Raw genomic sequence first — 23,374 nt, 5'->3', positions numbered from 1 at the left:
TTTGTTGGGAAGATTCGGCAGCGGTCCTGTAGCGGTGGTGTTCCAAACCGTGTTGAACCTGACAAGGGTCTTTTCGGTGGGAAGATAAATAATGGCAGAACAATCCCCAGTGATAACTCAATATTTTGTCAGTTGGTCCTAATGAAAGGCATTACCTGACAGTGGATTCTGAGTTTTCTCCCCTTTATGGACCAACATGGCTTGTTTTTGCTTTTTGAGTGCTTTGAGTGTTTGCCTGCCACTGCCATGCTCTGCTTTGGAGAGTGATTGGTGGGTCTTGGCCATGCTTTCCATTAGCATGTCCCGAGAAGCTTAGCCAGCAGGCCACATGAACTCTGTGTCCCTCCTAGAGCGGAGGTTCCCAAACTGTGGTCCGTGGACCACACACAATCTTCATCATTCAGGTGGTCAGCAGCATGCCCATATTAAATATTCATGCTGATACTTAATTGCATTTTTATTGATTCTTTTTATTTCTTATATTGCATTTTATTGTATTGCAATTTGAATTTTATGGAATGCGGTTTGTAGTGCAGTAAAATGCAATAGAAGACGAAGAAGAAGAAGAAGAAGAAGAAGAAGAAGAAGAAGAAGAAGAAACAAGCAATAAAACACAATGGAAAAATCATACAACATCTAGCAGAGCGCATTGCCATTGCTACAACAGGAAGAAAAATCATGAAGTGGTCTGCCAAGACTGTCAGCAATTTTCAAGTGGTCCGTGGGGTGGGGTGGGGGGAGTTTGCAAACCACTGTCCTAGTACCTTTACAGAATGGTCTGCAATATGCAGAGGGTTCTTTGGCAAAGATGTGTGTGTTCCCTGACAGTAAAACAAAAATGGATGTGGAAAGAGTGGTGATATAAAAGGATTTAAAATCTACTGTTCATCATTTTGTCAACAAATGATGTCAACAAGGACATCATTTTTCACATTGGGTATATGTGTGCCTTCTGCTCTTCTTGTGTGTGTGTGCTTACTGGTCTTGTGGGACAGTGGGGACGTCTGTTTTCAAAGTTGGCTGTAAAGCTTGCTGCCATCGTTTCATGGGTGAGAACATAGGGCAGTTCAAATCCATTATTTCATTGGCAGTAGCAAGGAAGTGTCTCTTGAACAGGCACAGCTGTGGGGAACTGGAAAATGGTTGCTGTTTCTCTCGTTGCATTTGAAGGCTTTTGATTCTGGAGCAATGACTTCCTCATGAAATTACTGAACTACAGTCCAACAGGATTTTTATTTCTGTCTCCTGTGGTTTCAATTGAGGTTAAAGGGGGTTTTTTTGTACAGTGGTGCCCCGCAAGACGAATGCCTCGCAAGACGGAAAACCTGCAAGACGAAAGGGTTTTCCGTTTGCAGAGGCGCTTCACAAGACGAATTTCCCTATGGGCTTGCTTCGCAAGACGAAAAATGATGAAAAAAATTGATTTTTTCCCCCGCTCCAAAACCCCTTTTCCTGAAGCGCCAAGCTGCTAAAAGCATTTTAGCAGCAAAACCGCTAATCCCCCAAGCCTTAAAAAGCCGTTTTTAGCCCTTAAAATGTCAATAGCGCTAATAGCGCTAATCCGTCAATGGGCTTGCTTCGCAAGACGAAAAAACCGCAAGACGAAAAGACTCCCGGAACGGATTCTTTTCGTCTTGCGAGGCACCACTGTACTACATATATTAATTAGCTTACCAGTGTTGGCATATCTTTGTCGTCAAATTAAATTTCTGTCTTCTCTTCCTCCCAAAGGAGCCCAGGGGCCCAAAAGTTAAAACAATACGTTTTGTATAATTTACCAACACTGTCTTGTCAATTGTCAGTATTTTTAGGATATGTAAGACCGTTGTATTGTGTTTGTGTATTGTTTTTGGTGATTGCTGCATTTTGCACTTTGTACCTTCATTGTGAGGCATCTTCTCCTAAAAAGTGGGATACAAATTTATTAACTGATAATCAGTCACTGTACCTGTTTTGTTTTACAAAATTATCACCGTCTGCTCCTCTCTCTCTCTCTCTCTCTCTCTCTCTCTCTCTCTCTGCATTTCGGGTCCTTGTAACTTCATTCCTCTCTCTGTCCCACCACCCAACACATACTCTATATGCGATTCTATATGCTTGCCAACTTAGTATGACACTTTGTGCTTCTCATGATAATTGGACTGTAGTCTGCAAAAACTTAATCTGGGAATGGGGAACCTGTGACCTTCCCAGATGTTCTTGAAATCCAACTCCCTTTAGCCTAACCTGGCATGAGCAATGGTCAGGGTTGATATGGGGTTGTAGCAGTGGCGTAGCGTGGGGGGTTCAGGGGGGGCCGGCCGCACCGGGCACAACATCTGGGGGTTAGGGTTAGGGGGCGCAAATCCACGGGTTAGGGGGTGCAAATCCACAGGTTAGGGGGCACAAATTACTTGCCTTGACCCGGGTGCTGACAACCCACGCTACGCCACTGGGTTGTAGTCCAGCAACATCTTGAAGGCATAGATTTCCCCCACCTCTGGCTTGCGCCATAAAAAATTGCTAGGACCTCAAATCTTGCTGCCACAGGCAAACATGGCTGCTCCTCTGGAAATTGTTAAATGTGCATGCATGTCTCTGTTCCCCAAGAAAAAAAATGTGTTAATATATTGTGATGATTTCTAGGTTTTAACCTCCGACTTGGAAAAGAGGGAGACGCAGCAGCAAAGGATGCTGAGCCAGCTGAAGGAGATACAGAGCAGCTACAAGATCTGTGAAAATGAGTGCAGAGCTGCAGAACTCCAAGTTAGTGAGCTGGCTCAGCAACTGGAAGAGTCGACTAAGGAGGCAGAGAGGTACCTAGCTGAATTCAGACAATCTGAAGTACTCAGGCTAGAGAATGAGAAGAAGAGGGAGGAGTTAAAACTGAAAGCTCAGGAAACTATTAGACATTGGAAGCTAAAGTGTAAGAAACTGGAACATGAAAGAGAGAAACAGACTCAACTTCACAACCAGCTGATGGAGAAGAACAATCTGGTATGGGATTTTTTTTTCCTTTCAGTTATTTCATTTTTTCTTGAAGCCAACCGTTCTGGGAACTACTTTCCCCCAGTGAATTTTTAGACTCTTGAAAATAAGTAGGTATAATATATCACACTGTAAGAAAAACCATATTCCGTTAGTGGTGGGCTTTATGGAGGAGGAGGGAGAAGAGATGACTTTCAGTAGGCAGATATATGTAGCTTGTAATTAATACAATGGACCCTTTGATCTGATCCATCTTACTGGAACATCTTCACAAGTGAGATGGAAATAGTGTCATCCTGTTGTGGTTGGCATGACATCAACATTTTTAATAGAAAATTTGGTGCCTGATCAAATTTTTGACCTTTGTAATGTAAGCTTACAAATGATCAGATCTGGCTTTGATATAGTGACTTCTAGAAATGTAAGGCAAAAAACAGAAATTCTAGAAATGTAAGTCAAAAAATCACACCTGATTTTTTAAAAGAAATTTGCCCAGTTTTAGTCGTCCAAATAAAGTATTCAGTCTTTGGTCTTGGTTCCTTTAAAGCAGGGGAGGGAGGATGTTACCAGCCTTTGGGCTACATTTCATTGTGGACAGATTTTGAGGACTTGTGTCCCAGTGTTAAGTGGCACCAGAGGCAACAGTAGGCATGCCCAGAGGGACATGACCAAAGTATGTGGAGAAACAGATGTGACTTTTTCCTTTTGTACAGCAGGCTATATTCCAGCCATGTAAAAGTCAGAGGTTTCTACAACCCACCATCCAGGTTACTACAATTCAGGATATATTCCAGCCAGGCAAAAGCAACCAAAGAGGGTGTGGAGTAGAGCTGGTAAGAGGTGCAGTCTTTGGAGGAATGCATTCGCTCCCTGGGTCTGAAGATCCTCCCCCCTGCTTGAAAGTGTTGCTCTACGACCATGCATGGCAAATAGCCAGCATGCTGCTGCAAGGTGTGGACAGATATGTGTACAGTACTCAAACCATTCACACTCTCTGCTCATGTAACTTGGTAACCAAATTGGTCTTAGATCCCTAGTCGCAGGTATATGGATGTTTGGAGTTGTGTATACTCAGTTGTATCTCTGCTACACTTTGGTCCATTCCAGAATCCAGCAGGACTCTTCTTAAAGGTCTAATAATACCATGTTTTCAACAGTGGCAAGCCCAGTGCTTCCAGGAATCCCACAAGCCCCTTTGTGTATTTGCTTCAGGAAATGGTGATGTATGCACAACAAGCACTTTTCCAGATAAAGTGTGGAACGGTGCTAATAGAAGTTATTTGAACTGACAGATAAGGGTTTGCTCACTCATCTGACTAATAAGGTTTTAGAGAATAAGTTGACAGTTCTCAAAGGCTTTGATTTGCTTCTTCAAAACAGTAAGAGCACAGCTTTCACAGTGGTAAAACAGCATTTCCAAGTCTTTTTCTCCTTCTCAGAACAGTGAATTCAAATATTATGACTGGAATTGTTTGGGAATCCCCTTTTCTTGTTTCATTGTGTTTGATTAACAGTCCAAGGTGGCCGTGCTTACAGGCTAAGAGCTCTGCGATAATACTTTTCTCTTTTGTACAGCAGGCTATATTTTTAAAAAAACAAAACATTTTTTGGGGGTAATCTGCTGAAAAACTAGCATTTAAAATAGCAATGAACATTTCAATTAAATGTTCTTGAATGATGTCCAGAGGCAGTAGTAACGTCCGAAGGCTGAAAGAGGAAGCACAATTTTTGATGCGATAATACACGTGGGAGGAAAATTAGCAGTGTGAAAAATAGTAGATTAGTCCTTCCACCCTCAAGGTAAAAACATAAAAGGAGGATAGTTGTGGCAGATGGCCATTGGGAGACTGGAGATTCTAAGCAATAATTAAACATTTCACTGCAATTTGAAAATAAGCAACCAATATACCAGACACAGTTTTGACAGGGAAAGGCTGTTTTGTGTCCCCAAGAGGCTCAGGCCAAGTGTGACAAGTAGGTGGACTTCATTGCATCTCTGCTTTATAATTACTCAGTCACTTCTTTTATACACAGTCAAAGCACATTCCCTTTGCTGGGATTTAAAAGCTGCCTGTCTAAGGTACAGAGAAAACCTGTAACCTGAAATAACTGAGACTTCTGAGAGGGAAGGGTCTATCTAGAATAACGACAGTGATTCGTTGGGGGGAGTGGGGGGAGTCAGTTGAATTGCAGGAATCTTAAGGATTGGAGAGAAAGGCAGTGGCAGGAAAGAAGGTTGGAGAGACAGAAGTGAGCCTTTGACTTCAACCCAAGTTTAAGCAGTAGCCTGTAATACAAGGTGTTGCGAAGGAATGGATTCAAGGGAGGGATAAAATATTTATGCATTTAAATTTAATATTGCTTTATCTGTTTGTAATAATAATAAAAGTGGCAAACGATAGTTAAAGGAATAAAATCAACCTTAAAAACCATCAGAACAGGTTGTATTTTGTTCTGCTACTACTCTTCCTAATGGATTTTATGATCATTTACTGTTCTTTACTTTGGGTGACTTCTGACAGCAAGGCACCACATAACTCTTTCAAAATCAGTAAAGTAAGCAGTAATAAACAAGTAAATACAATTACACAAGCAAAACACCTTTTTTTTTTTTAAAAAAAAAGAAGCCACACCAGATATGGGTGGTTAAAAATCTGGGCAGTTGCACTGTGTTATATGTATATATTTGCATATGTTTGTATACAGATAGGTTATCTTGAACCATAATATGAATAATGGGGAGTGGATAACTGTACAGCTTTATGTACGGTCCTTATTTTAGGGGTTTATGCCTGCCCTTCAGGTTCCAAGCATGACTTGTAAATGATATCATATAAAAGGGGAGCCATATGCCTCTTTTCATTACCAGTGTGCCTCTTGGATTCCATACCACTTTGTAGTGTTTATTCTCCTTTTCATAGTTTGGTTGTGACATCCTTCCATCAGTAAAGAGGTTTTCAGACAGTGGCAAAATTCAGCTGCTGCTTAAATTTATGGGAAAGGACACTGGTGTTCTTCTCTTTGTTGTGGTGGTCTTCTTTCTCCACAGTGCTGGTCTGGGCCATTTTCCCGCTATGGTATAGGGGTGGGGAGTCTCAGGCTCCAGGGCCAAATGTGGCTCCGTAGGACACTCTGTTCAGCCCTTGTGACTCTTTCCAGGCCACACCCCCTCTTCCAGGCCACACCCCTCATCAGCTCTATTCTGCCCTATAATGCCATTGATGGAGAAATGTGTGGGTGTGTAGAAACCTCAGACTAGTCCATGGCTGGAATATACTTGTTGTACAAAGGTAAGAATCCCCTTTGTTACTCTACCTACTTTTACATCTGGCCCTAGTCTCCACTTACATGTGGCCCCTGCAAGGTTGCCTGTGAAGGGAATGCAGCTTATGGGCTGATAAAAAATTGTGTCCCTCATGCTGTAGAAGAAGTCCATGTGTCTCTTGATACTTTTTTCCAGTTCTCTACTGCTCTTTTGAATTGCAGGTCCATAAGGAAAGGGATGACTTAAAAAGTCAGCTTCTTTCAGCTATGCATCAGGTGGAAAACCTTCAGAAGGAGCTGAGTGATGTTCTTGAGAAGAGGGCCAAGCAAGAAGAGGAACTTCACTGCAAAGAAGTGAAGCTCAGAGAAACCAGATCGGTTCAGATGGCTCTTGAACAAGAAATCAGGGATGTCAGAGAAACTGCAGAGAGACTAGAGGGTGAGCTGCGACAGCAGAGCCTAACGCTGAGCCAGCTAAGAACTGAAAAGCAGCATTTAGAGGAAGAGCTTGCCACCATTAACACGATCCATGAAAAGGACCAGGCAAAGCTGTTAGAGATGCAGGCTGTTATAAAAAACCTGAGTGCAATCCGGGCTGAACTGACCAGCCGCATGGCAGACGACGAGAAATCCAAGAAGGAGATGCGTAAGACCCTGATGGATCTCAAGAAACAGCAGGAGTCTAGCCAGGAAGAAATGACTACAGTCAGTCAGCAGCTGAAGTTGGAGCGAGATGTCCACCAGCAGGAGCTAGCAGAGCTTCAGTCAGAGTTGCAGCGGGTGAAAACCAAACATGACCAACGTGTCCAAGAGATTATGAAGCTGTTCAGCCAAGAAAAGGAAGAAGCAGCTGGTCACATTGAAAAATTCAAGGTACCTGTAGGCTAGTCAGCTTTGCATATCTCTCCCCACCTTTTGGATAATGTACCTGGGTTTGTGTGGAGGGTAGTGGAAGTGTGAACTGTCCAATTTAAAATTGGCCATTTGGTCCTTGAACATATTCTGCATTCTTGTGAAATATGTAGTCTTGAGCTTTAAAATAAAACAAAAAAAGGGGGGAGGGGAGAAAAGAGGGATAACCCATTCCAAATAGATGTGGTATGTTGGCCAGTATCAAAGGTTGACTTTGTTTATCCCTGGCCTTCAACAGTCTTCCTACATGCACATCTTCCTTCCTACAAGGTTTTTGTGCTCAGGGAATATAAGAGTTCCCATTTGCATCATTTATTATGCATTTATAACTACGTTTCATCATTTATTCTGGTTTGGCTAATCATGGGAAGAGACCAAGATCATTAAAGCCCTGCCCTTGACTTCTGGAAATTTTACCCAGCCACCCCTATTGCTTTGGATATTTCACTAGGCATTGTCTCCCCTTCCTAGAAGCTTGTTTTTTTAAAAATAAAAACAACCAACCCTCCCAACCCAAAAAAAAACACAGATTGAAGCTGATCTTCACAAAGAGCCAAATCTATGCTCAATACCACATTCTCTTCTTTTGCAAAACTGGAATACAGATGTAGAATAGACCAGAACATACCAGTTGCAGAACAATTTAATTTTTCCAGGTAGTGGTTATACTGCTGGGCATAGAATGACAAACATAAGTGACAGCCCATTCCACATATATCCTCTACACCATCATAGCTACTTTCCATTTTCAATAACAACCAAAGTTGTAATGGTCTCTTCAGCCTGCATCTCTTTGTTCTCTGATACTTGCTTTGTTAGTTTTCTCCATTTCACTAAAATATTTCTTCTCTGTAAAATAATATTGAGTGCACTTGTTAATGGCCAGAGGATGTTGATACCATACATGCTGCCACGTAAAATACTTTCTCTTACAGGCATTTACTTGACGTCCTTAAGACTCTGGTGCATGTAATAAAATGGTAGATTGGATGCATAAATAAGTGAATGTGGCACTTGCTTACTCAGCGACCAGTGTGATTTTTAGGGGAACCAGAAGGGAGGTTATACATCGTGGGGAAGGATAAAGACAATTCCCCATTCCCATTGTATGGACACCTGGATCTACCCTCTCTTTTACTTTGTAACATCACCAAAGATAGCAGTTACCTGGTTCAGGATACAGATTTGCCTTGTTGATGATGCTGGGATGCACTGAATGAATTGAATGCTGTTTCTCCTAGAGGTCCTCCTAACCACTCAAAATGCAAAATGAGGTTCTGCGTGTGCAGAATGTGCTTTAGTTTATGTCCACCTTTTGTCCAACTCCTGGATACTAATCACAGCTCCAGGTAACCACCCACAAAGAGTGATTGTTTTAAGGTTCCAGAGAATCATGGACAAGCCCAGAGAAGCTGAAGGACATTGTTGCTTTTTCTTTGGCAGTCTAGTCCTCTGGTCCCAGAGCTATTCATGCAGGGTGCACTCTGTCCACATGGTCCCCCTGCTCCCACCTGGTAGAATGCATGATCTCTTGATTAGTTTAAAACTTTACAGGAAAAGGTAACCATGAGGAGGGGGCAGCGCATGAGTCTGGGGTTTGTGGCAGCTATTTTCTTCTCATGCTTTTAGCGCCGAACTGTAGTTTAGCATTTTGCACAGACATGGCAAATAGCTTGTGTGATCTCATTCTGGACATTTTTTTAAAGCAATGGCTGAGAGTGGGCATGGAGTAGGTGGCAAATACAAAGTGACATTTTTGTGCAACACAAGAACTATACTGAGGAGCAGCATGTGGTCAAATCTGCTAATGCCGTGCAAAACAATCTGGATCGCTTGCAGAGACTGGGAAGGATATATCTATTGCCAGAAGTCTCAGTTATGTAGTTTGATCTTGTAAGTTGATATTTTAGAGAACAGCATGAACAGAATTAAAACACCAGTTTTCCTGGATTATGTAAACTATTGGATTAATAAATATGGGATTACTGATAGAAAACGTAATTGCCTGCCATTTTATTTATCAATAATAGAATATTAGGTTATTTCAATCCTGTTTTCCAACCTGCTAGTAAGCAAGAACTTTATATCTTATTTACCTCCTGTTTCCGTCTGACATTTCTGCATAGCTCCATCCCTTCTCCTTCATGAGAATGGACATCCTTTGGGGTCTCATCTGCTTTCTTGTCAGCCATATGTTAGTGTACAGAGTTACTATCAGGTTACTGTAAAGAAAAACTCTTTGGGGCCAATGTGGCAGGAGAAAATGTTGGAGAGACATGGACAGCCATATTTTCAGCAGAAGGGGAAAGACAGAACTTAACAAATAGAACAGTCAATATACACGTATATTATATAGCAATAAAGCTACCGGATGATAAACAGTTATGGTGCCATTTGATATGTGATGTGGGTTTCAAGTAAGAGGCTTCCTTCAGATAAATCTCTATGAAACCCTCCCCCATTAAAATTGTTTCATAAAAGTTGGCCAAGAAGTTGGGAACTTAAATAAGCACGGTCAACTTTGTTCTTTGTTTTGCTTATTCCCAACAGGCAGAGCTTGTAGAAGAAAGAAATTTGGTAAAAGCTCATCGCCGACAGGTAGAAAAGATGAAAATTGAGTGTGATAAGCTGGTGGAGGAGCTAAGCCAGAAGGAAGAAGAAAATTCAAAATTTAGGCGAAAATACCAACTGATGAAACAAGAACTGGATGAAAAGGTAGAGTTCAGCTTCTTTAGGCTAGGACCCACTTTTTAGTACCCAGTTCTCTGCTTTTTTGCTATATATGTCATCTCTCTCGTTTTCCATCTTTTCTATCTTTCTGTCCCTCTATGCCTGACATTGTTCTGATTTACTATTTCTTTCCCCATCTTTATTTTTTTTTTAAAAGCTCTGTAAAAAAGATGTGCAACAAAATGGTGGGCGTGCCCCTGGCATGATATAGTTTTGGGTCCTGATATGTTATATGATGTCAATTTGCTGATGAGGAAAACAGCAAATATATATATATATATATATATATATATATATATATGCATGCGCATAAGTAATTTTAGCATGCAAAGCAGACATTCCTCAAACTTCTAGCAGCCCATGCACTTTGAGAAACAGTCTGGAGGAACCAGATTATATGACTTCATTGGCAAAGCTAAGCAGGTTAAGAGGGGCCCTGAATTTAACTAGTCCAAGTGTCGGTACTAAGATCAATTCCCTTATAACCAGTTGCTATTTGCAGGTTAGCCCTTATCATCCAGATGATGACATGCTGCATGTCACAGGCAAGGAATTTAAGCCACAAATGCAAACCTCGCCAAAGCAACTTGGAAAGCAAGAATAAATAAATGAAACCTACTCCTACCGCTTTAGAACACAGATGATCTGCTGTAGAACTGGAGATGTCTCAGTAATGAACTGGATGAGATCCATTAAACTGAAGCTCAGTCTGGATAATACTGAGGCACTGTCAGTAGGCGATTCCCTAGACTGGATGGATGGGAGGTTGCCTGGTCTGGATGGGGTTTCACTGCCTCTTAAGGAGCTAGTACATAACTTGGGGGTGTTTATGGATTTGTTGCTGTTGCTTGAAGCTCAGGTGCCCCTGGTAGCGCAGATTGCCTTCCACCATCTTTGGCTGGTGGCCCAACTCTGCCACTATTTGGATATGTGAATGATCAAATTTAATAAATGTATATTGTTTTCTGTCCCATCACCCCACCCCACCCTGAATGTGTATGTTAGAATTTTGTTGGGAACTCTGGAGTATTTTAATATTTTCTCCTTTAATGAATTAATTTTGGGCACAGATTGTTTGTGAACTTCTGTCATTCTTGGTGGTGATCATGCTGGTTTGTGGTGTCACATACAGTAATGACACTTTTGGGAGCATGCAATAGCAACACTCCCCCCCCCCCCTTAAAATTATTTATACTTTTCTGATTTATACATTTCACTGATTTTACAATCATTTTGACATTTCAAAACTTGACTTCCTTCCCCCACTTTCTGCGGTTCCTTAAATTTATTTTTAATATCTTCTGCATATCCAAATTAACTTAATTTGTTCATTTATTCATCTTCTTTAAATATGCATTCTTACGAAACTGCAGGTTATTACAATAGTCCTGCCAATGTTTTTCTCTGTTTACAATTGATCTGTAAATATTCAATAAACCATTTCCATTCTTTTATAAAAAGTTTGTGATCTTGATTTCTTATTCACCATTTCTGCATATTCCACAAGTTTTTGTATCCATTCTTACTTTGCAGAGACTTCTTCTTTCCATTTTTGCTGAGACGACTTCTTTCCATTTTTGGGCAAGTAACATTCTTGCTGCTGCAGTCGCATACATGAATAAATTTCTATACATTTTAGGTAGTTCTATCCCTATAGTTCCCAAGAGAATAGCGTCTGGGTTTTTTTACGAATGTTATTTTAAACATCCTTTTCATTTCATTATATATCATTTCCCAGTAAGCCTTAACCTTACAAGAAGACCAGCGCATATGATAAAAAATATATTCTTTCTCTTTGCATTTCCAACACTTATTTGATTGAGATTTATACATTTCTGACAGTTTACTCGGTGCTAGATACCATCAATATATCATTTTCATATCATTTTCTCTTAAACCATAACATGCTGTAAATTTTATATCCATATTCCACAGTCGTTCCCATGCTTCCATGACTATATAATGACCAATATCTATTGACCAATGTATCATTGAAGATTTTACTTGCTCATCCTTTGTCTCCCATTCCAATAATATTTTATACATTTTAGGCAGCACTTTTACATTACATTCCAACAGGTCTCTTTTGGGCAACACTAACACTTTCTGCGCAATTATTTCCCTCTTGCTACAATGATATCTTCAACCTCATTTGGATGTGGGGGGAATAACTGGAGTACCCCAAGTTAACCTTGAAGTGAACAAAACCTTTGCAATCCCAATTGAATCTGATCCCATGGAGGGGGAGAATATCTAAAGTTTTGCAGGAAGTACTGGAGTGATCAGAACGCCTCGAACTCTGCACACCAAACAAGCATTTAAAGAAGTCTTTCTGGCTTGCCTTTCTTTGACTTCTCTGTGCATATCAACCCTTTTCTCTAAAAGACTTCAATTTTCTCCCTATTAAATCTGTTGTGCACTAAAAGCTTTGCCATCTTCTCTGCTGTTCATTTGTTTAGTCACCAGTTTTTCGCCTGTTCTTTGTTTTCTTCCAAGCATGTTATTCCTTGTTTTTTGGTGGTTTCCAAGAAAGCTGTGCATTGCAGAAGATGTGCTTTGTCTGCTTGTAACACCAAACCTCTTTACTCTGCACCAGCACATTCTACTTTAAAACTTCTGGTAATGCTTTTGAACATGATTCCTTATTAAACATTCTGCGGGAGGTGGCAGGAACAGGCGACAGAATATTAACGGGCTCCAAGTATATTAGCAGGACGTGACAAATGAATAATGTGATGTTCCAGTTGAAAGCTTTGAACAAAAACATTCTGCCCTCTTTTAATAAAATGTAGGTTCATCCTGTAATTTGAAAGACTCAGAGATAGCACCCCAACAGAAGATGCTTATGGTTTTCTGTGTTCTCCACGCCATTATACAACCAAAAGGTTGCTTAAAGCTTTGGCTTGGAAATAAAGTTGTGCCGGTGCATACCAACTATTTCCTTTCCCAACGACTGACACGGCCAAGCTGTGTTTGGATTTGCACTTTCTGATGACAGGCATTCTGATGACTCTTCTTGCTGCATGGACGTAATTAAAGAGAGAACATGAGAGCACAGATTCCATTTTTACCAAATCAAAATATTTATTTGGGTAAAAAACAAAAAGGGAAAAGAGAGCGAGCGAGAGATGATTGGATCCTTACGGTTGTGTTCTTTGGATCTGATCTGAGCAGCTGCTCAGGACTAGCTCTTTTATAATGTCAAAGAAAAATCTATTAAATGAGAAAATGTCAAACGAGTGTTCACATTCTGTTTTTCATTTTGTTTGAGAGCTGTTTAACTTTACTTATTAAATGTTGTAGGGGAAAAAGTCCCTCACAAGCAATTGGGAGAAACTGAACCATTGACCCCATCCAAAATATGCAAGCGAAAGCCTTTGGGGTTTCTCCCCACATGCATAACAGGGCTGTACTTTTCTAAAACAAACAAGTCAGTCTATAAGAGCAATTGGCAAATACGATTATATGACGTACATGAAATCCCTTTGAGGTCTTCTCTTTTTCCATCCTGCAGCAACATCCGCTTCCATTATAACATTGGGCAGATTTCAGTGTTACATCAGTGTCTTAAATGCAGGAGACAATCAATTATCACAATCTCCACTGCGTCTAGTGAATATTAAAAGTGACCATCATGATGATGATCCATAGTCAATGATTTTATTTCTGTATTTGTGTGTGGAATTGAGCTATTCTCCTGCTTGGGGGCTTCCCAAAGGCATTGGGTTGGTCAGTATGGAAAACATGGACTGACTAGGCCTTCAGTCTAATCCAGCAGGGCTCTTCTTATGCTACAATGATAAGTGATCACTTATTGTCTCCTATCACTGAAGTTTTGGCTTTTACTGGGACTTCTATTGGATCACAGGAAACGTCGTAGGTTCTTTGGTGCTATTATTCTTTCTACTGAAAAATCAAGTTAAAGTAGGCTTTGTGTGTGTGAGAGCACACAAAAAGGCCAGATGTGTTTCAACATGAAGTATTCATTAGTGGCCAAAAATATGACCAGATAATATCTTAGGCTTCAGAAGGAAAAGAATTCTAGAATTGGGAGAAACCTTATCCGTAGACAGGATGTTTGATTCCTTTCAACTTCTTTTTCTGGTTTATATTGTTACCATAAATATTATTTCAAGAACATCAAAAAGCCTTAGTAGGGTATATAGCTGTTGTTGTTGTTGTTTCTTTTACCTTAACTCTATCTTTCAGCAGCTTATATTCTATTAAGGAGATGCTTTAATGTTAAGTTTTGTGCTATTCCCCTTCCCCCAGTAACATAGATAGGGATGCATACATGATTTTTCTTCTCCTGCCCCACCTTGTGTGATACCAGCTGCTGGGCAGGCCTGTTGTTGGGGTCAAAGCACTTTCAAAGTTGGCAACGTGCCCTGGTTGGTGCTGGTATAGACAAACCTTCCTTTCATTTAAAATAGCTGAAGATATATGTGGAATCATCTTTTCCCAGACAGTGTGAGCTGCTCTGGTTTATAGTCAAATGGCTTCCCTGATCTAGAGTGCCTAATAACAATTCCTTCAATGCACCTGTTTGTAGACTTTCTTGTTGTACCTGCCAATTACTTCCCTGCTTTCAAAATTGAAGCATTATTGGTGGTGGTAGTGCTCTGTTTCTTTATAATGTATGGCCAGAATTGAGGCTTTTTAAATTTAATTACATCGAGTGTGCATTTTGCTGCAGACTTTATACAGCACAGTGCTTCAGTGCTAGGATATTATCACTGATTTAGGGACTGAATGGACTTTATCTCCTGACCATCCATTGGACTTTAATTTCTCTTGATATGTTCTGTTTGCATGATGTGTTGGTCTATGGAATTACACTTCATGAGAACTGTATGTTGAATTGTGTTTGAAATAGAAATTACATAGTCAAAAACAGCCTGTTACGTTGTGTGCGTTGTTACCAGGGTATTGTCACCTGCACAGGAAACTGTCTTTCCATATTTTAGCCTCACACCATTTACAGTTTTCCTGCTGTAAACTAAAAGTGTCTGGGACGTAAAATATCCCAAGAAATCACTTGATTCCTGTACTTGCTTCCCCGTCCCTCACAGCCAATATAACCTGTTATTCTCCCCCCCTCCCCCCCCAAAAAAAGTGATCAGGAAAGCAGGTTGAAATAATCATACAAAGTTTTCTTTTTGAAAGAAAGAAAAAAAAGCGCCTGGGCAACAAAATATCCCAAGAACTCTATTAATCTTTGCCATGGGGTGCTTTGTTGTTGTTGTCCCAGCTAGTGGAAAATACTGGAGTAAAAATGGACCATGGTGTTTTTCACATGAAAAAGTGATTCAAGGAAACAGACTTAAGTGCTCATCTTCAGTCACCACACACATGGCTTTGTTCTGGGACACTTACTAACCCAAGATAAGCAGTAATTTGACTTGGGATAGCAAAATGTGTAACCGAAGTGTTGTGCAACTTGGTTTGTTTAGATTCATTATTACTGGGGACTTGGGGTGGGGGTGGACCTGCTCTGCAGCAGGCCAGTCTTCTTGGTTCACTGACAGATCCTTTTGCCCTTTTCTACAGCCAAAAAAGGTTCCCGGGGTGGATTAGAAATCACTACCGCCTCTGCTCTCAGGCCTACAATCTAAAAAGGCAATGTAAAAGAGAAACCCATTTAGGAGGGAGTCAGAAATAAGCAAACTCTGGTACAAATTCTTAGTTACAAGTTCTTCTAATGACCAACTAAGGTGGAAAAATTGAAGGAGAGGAGGATTCTTGCTGTTCCAGTGGGTGGCCCCGAATCCCTTGTTTTCTTTCTCTTTGTTTCTCCTTCATTGTTGACCTTGGCTATTAATTGTTTGTGCAAAATGTTCTTTTCTTCAAGGTTCCCTATCACTGTCCCTGATCATATATTCCTGGTTCTGCGGATATGGCCGCAGGGTGGTGTTGTCCGTGTTCTTAGCTGAGGCTTATATGTTGCTGATAATGTGCTGTGACTGACTGCTGAATTACTTGGAATTGTGTCGTCCTGTGTAACTTTTGAGGGCAGAGCTTTGAGCAAATAATTTGGTCCCCCCCCCCCCACTTTTGTAGGCAAAATTTATTATGCAGGTGCAGAAAATGCCACTGAAGACAGACCAAAGGATAGGATTCTGAATGAGCTCCACTCCTTCCCCCATCATGTCCCAAACGGCCCTGATTATTCCCCCTTGTACTGGTGCTGGTGCTGCAGTTCTATATTTCAGGGATAGGGTTGCTTTGTTAATATTTTGCTGACGCTTTAAACTAAGCCGTCGTGTGGTTCGGGCAGTTGTCATCTCAGATGAAAGATGTCAATTGAGAGCAAACCTCAGCAATGAAGTGTAAAATTAAATCATTTTGCTTTTGGATAAATCTTCAGATGTTAGGCAGGATTTGCTCTCTAGGTTCTGCTTATTTGCTAGATGGAAGAATTTACAAAGAAGACCAACAACTGCGACTCTCCTTGCCAACTCTGAAAGAAATAAAGGCAAACCAAGCTGCTACAATAAAGGCTCCCATCCTGTTCTCCCTGCGTGCTACTGCTTCTGACTGAGGCTGCCTAAGTGATGCTGGCTCTTTTCCAACTCATTTATTCCCTGATGTTGTGTTTTCCACTTTGGCTCAACTTTCCTTAGCACTCAAATGCCAGCTTAACTCTGATCCACTAACATAATAAATACTGTACAGTGGTTGAAGTGGAAAGGTCCTGACCTCCTGGAGGAATACACCCCTCTGCCTTTGTTGTGTATGTATGTTGGTGAGTGTGGGGTCTTTAATTAACTAGGCTGGTGTTTGCCGGTAGCATACTTGGCCTAAAATTATAGGGTTCTAGGAATCTGTTTGGCTGTAGTTGCCCACAAATAATGGATTAAGGCCTTTAGCAGAGAACATGTTGATAGCAGTGAAACCCTTGTTTTCATGTTTTCATCCATTTTCAGCAACCCAGATATTATTATTATTACTTCTACTGCTAGTCAAAAGGTCGGCAGTTTGAATCCACGCGATGGGGTGAGCTCCTGTTGCTCTGTCCCATCTTCTGTCAACCAGTGTACCAGTGCAAGTAGATAAATAGGTACCGCTGTGGCGGGAAGGTAAACAGCATTTCTGTGCACTCTGGCACTCACCACTGTCCTCTGTACGCCAGTAGCGGTTTAGTCATGCTGGTCACATGACCTGGAAAGTTGTCTGTGGACAAAGGCCGGCTCCCTTTGCCTGAAGCGAGATAAGCGCCACACCCCATAGTTGCCTTTGACTGGACTTAACTGCCCAGGGGTCCTTCACCTTTTTACCTTACCTTACTAGTAGTATTTATAATCCGCCCTTTTCGACCAAAGGTCCAAGGGAAGAAATATACAGAGTCAAGCAAAAAATTAGACAGTAAGATTAAAACTCCAGGGAGGGAATTAACAAATTCAGTGAGAAATAAATGCAATAGCAGTAATAGAAATACAGATGCCCAATTCACCTTCCTATTCTCCGAAAGCCTGGGCAAAAATGTTGAAATCTGAATCAATGTGTCTAAGTCTCATCCATCTCTCAATGCCTCCAGGTATCTTCTGTTTAGTTTATAGGTCTTAAACTTTAGCCTCTGTTAATGATGGGAGTAGTGATGTATGGAAGTGAGAGCTGGACCATAAAGAAGGCTGATCGCCGAAGAATTGACGCTTTTGAATTATGGTGCTGGAGGAGACTCTTGAGAGTCCCATGGACTGCAAGAAGATCAAACGCATCCATTCTTAAGGAAATCAGCCCTGAGTGCTCACTGGAAGGACAGATCGTGAAGCTGAGGCTTCAATACTTTGGCCACCTCATGAGAAGAGAAGACTCACTGGAAAAGACCCTGATGTTGGGAAAGATGGAGGGCACAAGGAGAAGAGGACGACAGAGGACGAGATGGTTAGACAGTGTTCTCGAAGCTACAAACATGAGTCTGACCAAACTGCGGGTGGCAGTGGAAGACAGAAGTGCCTGGCGTGCTCTGGTCCATGGGGTCACGAAGAGTCGGACACGACTGAACGACTAAACAACAACAAAATGATGGGAGAGATCCCCCAGACTTGAGTTGACTTTCTTCTGCTTAGGCCAAGCTGTTTACTAAACAATTTAGGAAACAGGCTGACTTGATTCAGGCCAGTCTGAACCAGATCAGATCCCATTGGCTCCTTGATCTAGGGATGCAGTAGGGTCTGATCTCAAATTCTAAAATGCGGGGGGGGGGTGTCAATAAGTGTTGAAAATCCAATGTAATATATGGGCATAAGGCTTGCTTTTCATTTTGAAATACCATTTTCTCAGATCCATTCATACAAGGAAAGTTGTACGTATTTTCCAATGGGAATCATCACACAGGTTATTCCTACTTCTGTTTCTACGTGTCTCTGACTTGCAGTCAGGAAAGTTGCAGAAGGAGTTTGGATCCTTGAACTGTTCTTTTGGTATGCGGTTTTAAATGAAATCAATCTGACAGCTCCTTGGGGTTTGACTGTAGTGTGGACAGAGCAACTCTGCTGAACGTTTGACTTTGACTTGCTAATGTGGCAACTTAAAAATTATTCTCCCCTGCACTTTTCTCTCATATCCCTTCTTGGTCAAGAATTACCAAATGCAATTCTAGCAAAAGGACACATCCCATCAATTGTAGGCTATTTTGGGCACAGCATGTTCAGTTATTCCTTATGACAAGTGCACAGCATTGATTTCTCTCCACCCTCCCCAGAAGCATAGATGTGCTTGTGCGTTATGGTTTCTCACTGTTTTGGACGTTCAGATATTAACTGACAGAAGAACTTTTAGTTCATATGATGTTATTTTTTGCTTTAGAATAAAAGGACATTGGGAGAAGATGATCACTTAAGAAGGATAGAAGAAGACAGATTACATCTTCATGATCAACTGAGAAGCCTGCAAAATGAACAGGAATCCATCCTCTCTATGATAGGAAGTGAAATTGATGCAGCTTGTGAAGTCCTCGCAAGGGATTCAGTGGAGAAATTCACAGTAACTATGAGTTTTCAGTTGGCCTTAGATTTTAATCTTGTTAATTACATGGACATAACATTTTATTCATGGCTGCTTGCTAAACTTACTCTTGATGTAGATGTTTTATGAAACAGAAGATTAGGAGTTGCACTTGATAATCTGCCTTAAAAAAATGCAATTGCTATTTTAGAAATATGTCTCAATAATTCATTTGAATCTAACTTATTGGCCGATACCATCAGCTTTATTCAGCCTAGCTCATGCAAACGGTAGAGGAGGTAGTAAAATTTAAGACTGCAGGTCAAGGATTGCATGGTTGAATGAAAAAACCCCTTGCATATAAAGCTGGTACATCAAAGAAAAGCTTAGGCTGACAAGAATTCTTCCTGACATCTAATTTTCTGTATACAGGAAGCTTAATGTGTAGTTGAGCTTTTGCTCATGTGATCTTCCCATCTATACTATAAACCAATACAGCCCTGGAACAGTTTTACTATCTTATCTGCTGTGTGTGTAAGCCGTGCCATTAAGAGAAGTGCATGTTTTAGGTTAGTAGTGGGTCCCTGTAACAAATGGCAGCCTATTGCTCCTGACCAGTGTTGCATAACCTCTCTGACAGACTGTGGCTGTTATTATTGCTATTGTTTCTACAAGGTCCCAGGGCATGTTACAGCAATTCAGAACACAAAATGTTTCAAAAGAATAGGGTGGGACCAAATGCACATAGAAAAACATAGTTTGCTGCTCTTACGTTAGTCACCTCACTGTTTTCCTTTCAAAATGATATTTGTATATTGAAATAGGATCCAATAGCCCTAGCTCATTCGTGCTGTGAGTGATTTCCTTTTTGTGTCAAGCAGTTTGTGCTCTTAAGAAAGATGATGCTTACCAACGCTAGACACACATAATGTAGCCATGCTGCTTTAGCGGATCATGAAGCGAATGCTAGTCATACTTCAGAGTAGGCTCATTTAAATTAATTGATGTGAAAAATAGGTTCAATAATTTCAGTGGGATACCTTGAGTGGAACTTAATTGAGTGCAAATCATCAAATTTTATATTTAATGACTATTAAAAAACCAAAATAAGCATGCACACAAGCCAAAAGTATACCAGGTTTTTTTATTCTTATTACACATGCACTGGGTACAACCCCCCCCCCCTTTCTGAAGCATGTCAGGGAAACCTCATAAAAACCTATTTATAGCACCATGTGATTAACTTTTTCTTAACCCTTTCAGAGGTAGTTTAAAAGCTGCCCTTTCTATTTTATTTTTTTTACATAATTTGAAATATTATCCATCAGGGAAACAAAAGTGACAAATCTAATCAACAACATCAAGATGGTATCACCACCATCACAATGACAATAATAAATTGCTACAAAGTCATGCACAAACAATTATATTATTATATATATAAAATAATTAAATTGTTACAAATGGTTAAATTGAGGTTTCTGTTGTTACACTTTTTGTGTAAAATAAATAAATAATCTCTGTCTCTCCCCCTGCCTTTCCTCAGGTTACAAAAAAAGTCTCTCTTTCTGGGAGATGTCCTACTTTACCCAACAATTAGGCTTGCTACAGAAATAAGTTGCTCAGACCTATTGAAGAATTACTTAGACTAAAATTGGCATTTTAATTGGCATGTTTACCTAGCCTTGTGTATTAATGTACCATTTTGTTCATTTTCAAATATGATTTAGGCAATATCACTTACACCTGGGGTACAGAATGACCCTCATCGATGGCTGGCAGAAACAAAGGTAAATACTGCTTTTTAACAATTAGGCTAAGATTTAGCTACATTTCTTAATCCCTAATGTGTTTAGGGCAAATTGCACAGAATGCATCTTTCTTAGATGTACTCTGTGTTGGCATAAAAGACCAAACCAGTGATTGGTAACTTCTGCTATTGCTTTTCCCTTTGGTAACTTTGTAAGCAACTTTTATCATGTATCTTTTAATCGTCTTAAATTTCTCATGCGCTGAAAGACGTTTTTTGCTGCTTCATGAGACAAGACCTATCCCCATAGTATATTAGGGTCACAATGAGGGGAGGAAAGTTGACCGTCTGACTTGGGCGAAATTGCATTTGTTTGCTAGCAAGATTGCCTGAAGTTATTGATGGGCTAGTTTGTAATGCACATGGGCCCGGAGTGAATATTGCCATAAATACTGGAGATAAGAGTTTGAATTGGAGGACAATGGCTGTAGAGGAAACCGAGTCACTATTCAGATTGTTGATGCTGAAACCCTAGGCGCAAGCATCAAGAAGACCTTTCAGAGGACATGTAGTAATTGATTCATAAATCTGCCAGTTGAATTCTTTTTAGTTATTAGTAGGTGAGTCTTGAAATGAAGGGGCCTTTGGAAATACCGTTTGCACCCCAAAACCAAACAGCCTTAATAATTGGTTTGCAAGAAATATGGCTTTACTCACTTGCTCTTTCATCGCCTGAGTTCCTTGCATTTACAGATGAACACTCTAAAGAACTCAAAGGCATTGACTACTGTGGGGTGAGCCCCACAAGCACAGTAAAGCTTCTGAGGCCCCCTTTACTGAAGCAGCTTCCCTGTAGCCTCTTAGAAACTGCTCCTAAATCTCAAGGAAATTGGGGTGCTACCTCCCATTAAGCATGAGGAGCTGCATCTGGTTGGGGATGGGGGATGAGCAAAACCATTGAATTTGAGGAAGCACGTCCATATTCTTCAAAGTGTTCTTTAGATCCTGGACTTTGACATGCTCGCGGCATTTTAATATTGGGAGTATGAGAATGACAAATAGAAGATGAATTAAATGGCATGGCAAACAAGTGCTAGCCCTTACTGAGGTATTTACTCTCATATACAGACTGAAGAAATTAAGGATTCGGGGTAATTTTCGTGGAATTATGATCTGTACCATCTGTATTTGTGCCATTAGTGATCTACTTGCATAGATATCCACCCAGGAAACATTTATCAGTATATTGTTAATTCTTCATGCTCAGTATAGCATAGCGGTCCTTGTTCACATGCCACATTAAGCCACAGTTTGTTTTAAACCATTGCTTAATTGTTTAAATATAAATATAAATTAAAATTATTGTGCAGGGTTTTTTTAGTTTTAAAAAACCTGCGCATTAGTGGAGAAACGGGACAAAATGACTTATGAATGAATATATATGAAACTTGCGTGCAACATAAATAGAATCAAATAGCATATTTTCTTCTAAATGTATTTTATCATGAAATACACATTTTGAGCTGATAACTGAATAATAAAAATCAGAGAAGTTCAAAGACTAACTACATTCCAGTCCACCTATGTCTGGAAGGTGCAGATCATGTTAGTTTGTACAGTGGTACCTCGGGTTAAGAACTTAATTCGTTCTGGAGGTCCGTTCTTAACCTGAAACTGTTCTTAACCTGAGGTACCACTTTAGCTAATGGGGCCTACCGCTGCTGCCGCGCAATTTCTGTTCTCATCCTGAAGCAAAGTTCTTAACCCGAGGTACTATTTCTGGGTTAGCAGAGTCTGTAACTTGAAGCATCTGTAACCTGAAGTGTCTGTAACCCGAGGTACCACTGTACTGGAATTTTCAGTAATTGGTTTGGTCAGAGCTGAATGTAGTGGTCACCTTTTGATGCAGTAGTGCCAAGAGCATCACCAAATGCAGGGTGTATCCATTTACAGCATACTTCTACATACAGGAAAGAATCAAGAAAGCTGAATCTGTGTACAGATTCGCCTTGATGGATTATGGAATCTGTCAGCTTTCAGCCATTTTATTACTTTTTGAAATCTGTCCTTAGCCTCAGGACTTGACAGGAAATAGAATAAAGCCTGTATTGGGGTTTGTAAACTCCCCTGGCAAACCTGCAGAAGGGCTGTGAATCCCACCCGGCCAATGAATACATCTCACTTGAGAAGACATGAACCAAAACTGATGAAAATTTTAATGAAGCGTGAGGGGAGGGGTGAGAGAAAAATGATGGGGTGGGAATCAGAATTGTAAAGTTGGAAGGGACCACTTGCAACAGAGGAATCACAACTAAAGAACCCCTGACGGGGCTGGCAGGACTTTAAACTGGAAAAGCTTCTTTTAGCCTATTGCATTTTGAGTTTGGCAAAGCTTTGCCGTAGAAGCGCGGTTGAGGAAGACTGCAGTAAAGGCCCTTTCTTGTTAAGTATTATGCAAATACATTTTCTTATAGACAAAACTTCAGTGGTTGTGTGGGGAAGTGAAGGAGAGAGACACCAAGGAAAAGAAACTTCGGCGTCAGCTGCTGCAGAACCGAGAGCAGTTGAAACACTTGACCCTGAGCAAAGAGTCTGAGCACCAAAACCTCCTAGGCCAATTAGAAAAGCGGGAGCAGCTCCTGGATGAAGTTTACCAAGAGAGGAAAGGTGAGCTTGACAGGCCGTATTCATTAAAAACAAAATCCTTCTTAATTTCCCAGGTCAGTTCAACCCTGATTTATCTAACAGGCTGTAAACATTCCAGTTCTGCAGTGCAGAGATACAAGTTATCAGGAACATGAAGCT

The 23,374-nt window shown here is 40.6% G+C and overlaps 1 protein-coding gene across 8 annotated transcripts in view; it reads left to right on the top strand.

The window, feature by feature from the left end:
- CEP128 (centrosomal protein 128) overlaps window positions 1-23,374 on the top strand; it is a 176,195-nt gene that overhangs the window by 49,058 nt on the left and 103,763 nt on the right. For 6 of the 8 annotated variants that reach the window (XM_083447795.1, XM_083447797.1, XM_083447793.1 and 3 more), the window contains exons 13-18: window positions 2,626-2,976; window positions 6,454-7,104; window positions 9,694-9,858; window positions 18,682-18,858; window positions 20,550-20,609; window positions 23,044-23,236. In XM_083447795.1, the coding sequence (XP_083303921.1) occupies window positions 2,626-2,976; window positions 6,454-7,104; window positions 9,694-9,858; window positions 18,682-18,858; window positions 20,550-20,609; window positions 23,044-23,236 (1,597 nt within the window). The remainder of the gene's footprint in view (window positions 1-2,625; window positions 2,977-6,453; window positions 7,105-9,693; window positions 9,859-18,681; window positions 18,859-20,549; window positions 20,610-23,043; window positions 23,237-23,374) is intronic. The other 2 variants (XM_083447800.1, XM_083447799.1) reach the window with 1 other exon arrangement.

Source organism: Podarcis tiliguerta (genome assembly GCF_965153285.1).
Source record: "Podarcis tiliguerta genome assembly, chromosome: 1".
Classification (NCBI taxonomy): domain Eukaryota; kingdom Metazoa; phylum Chordata; class Lepidosauria; order Squamata; family Lacertidae; genus Podarcis; species Podarcis tiliguerta.
This window is presented reverse-complemented; position numbering and strand designations above follow the sequence as displayed.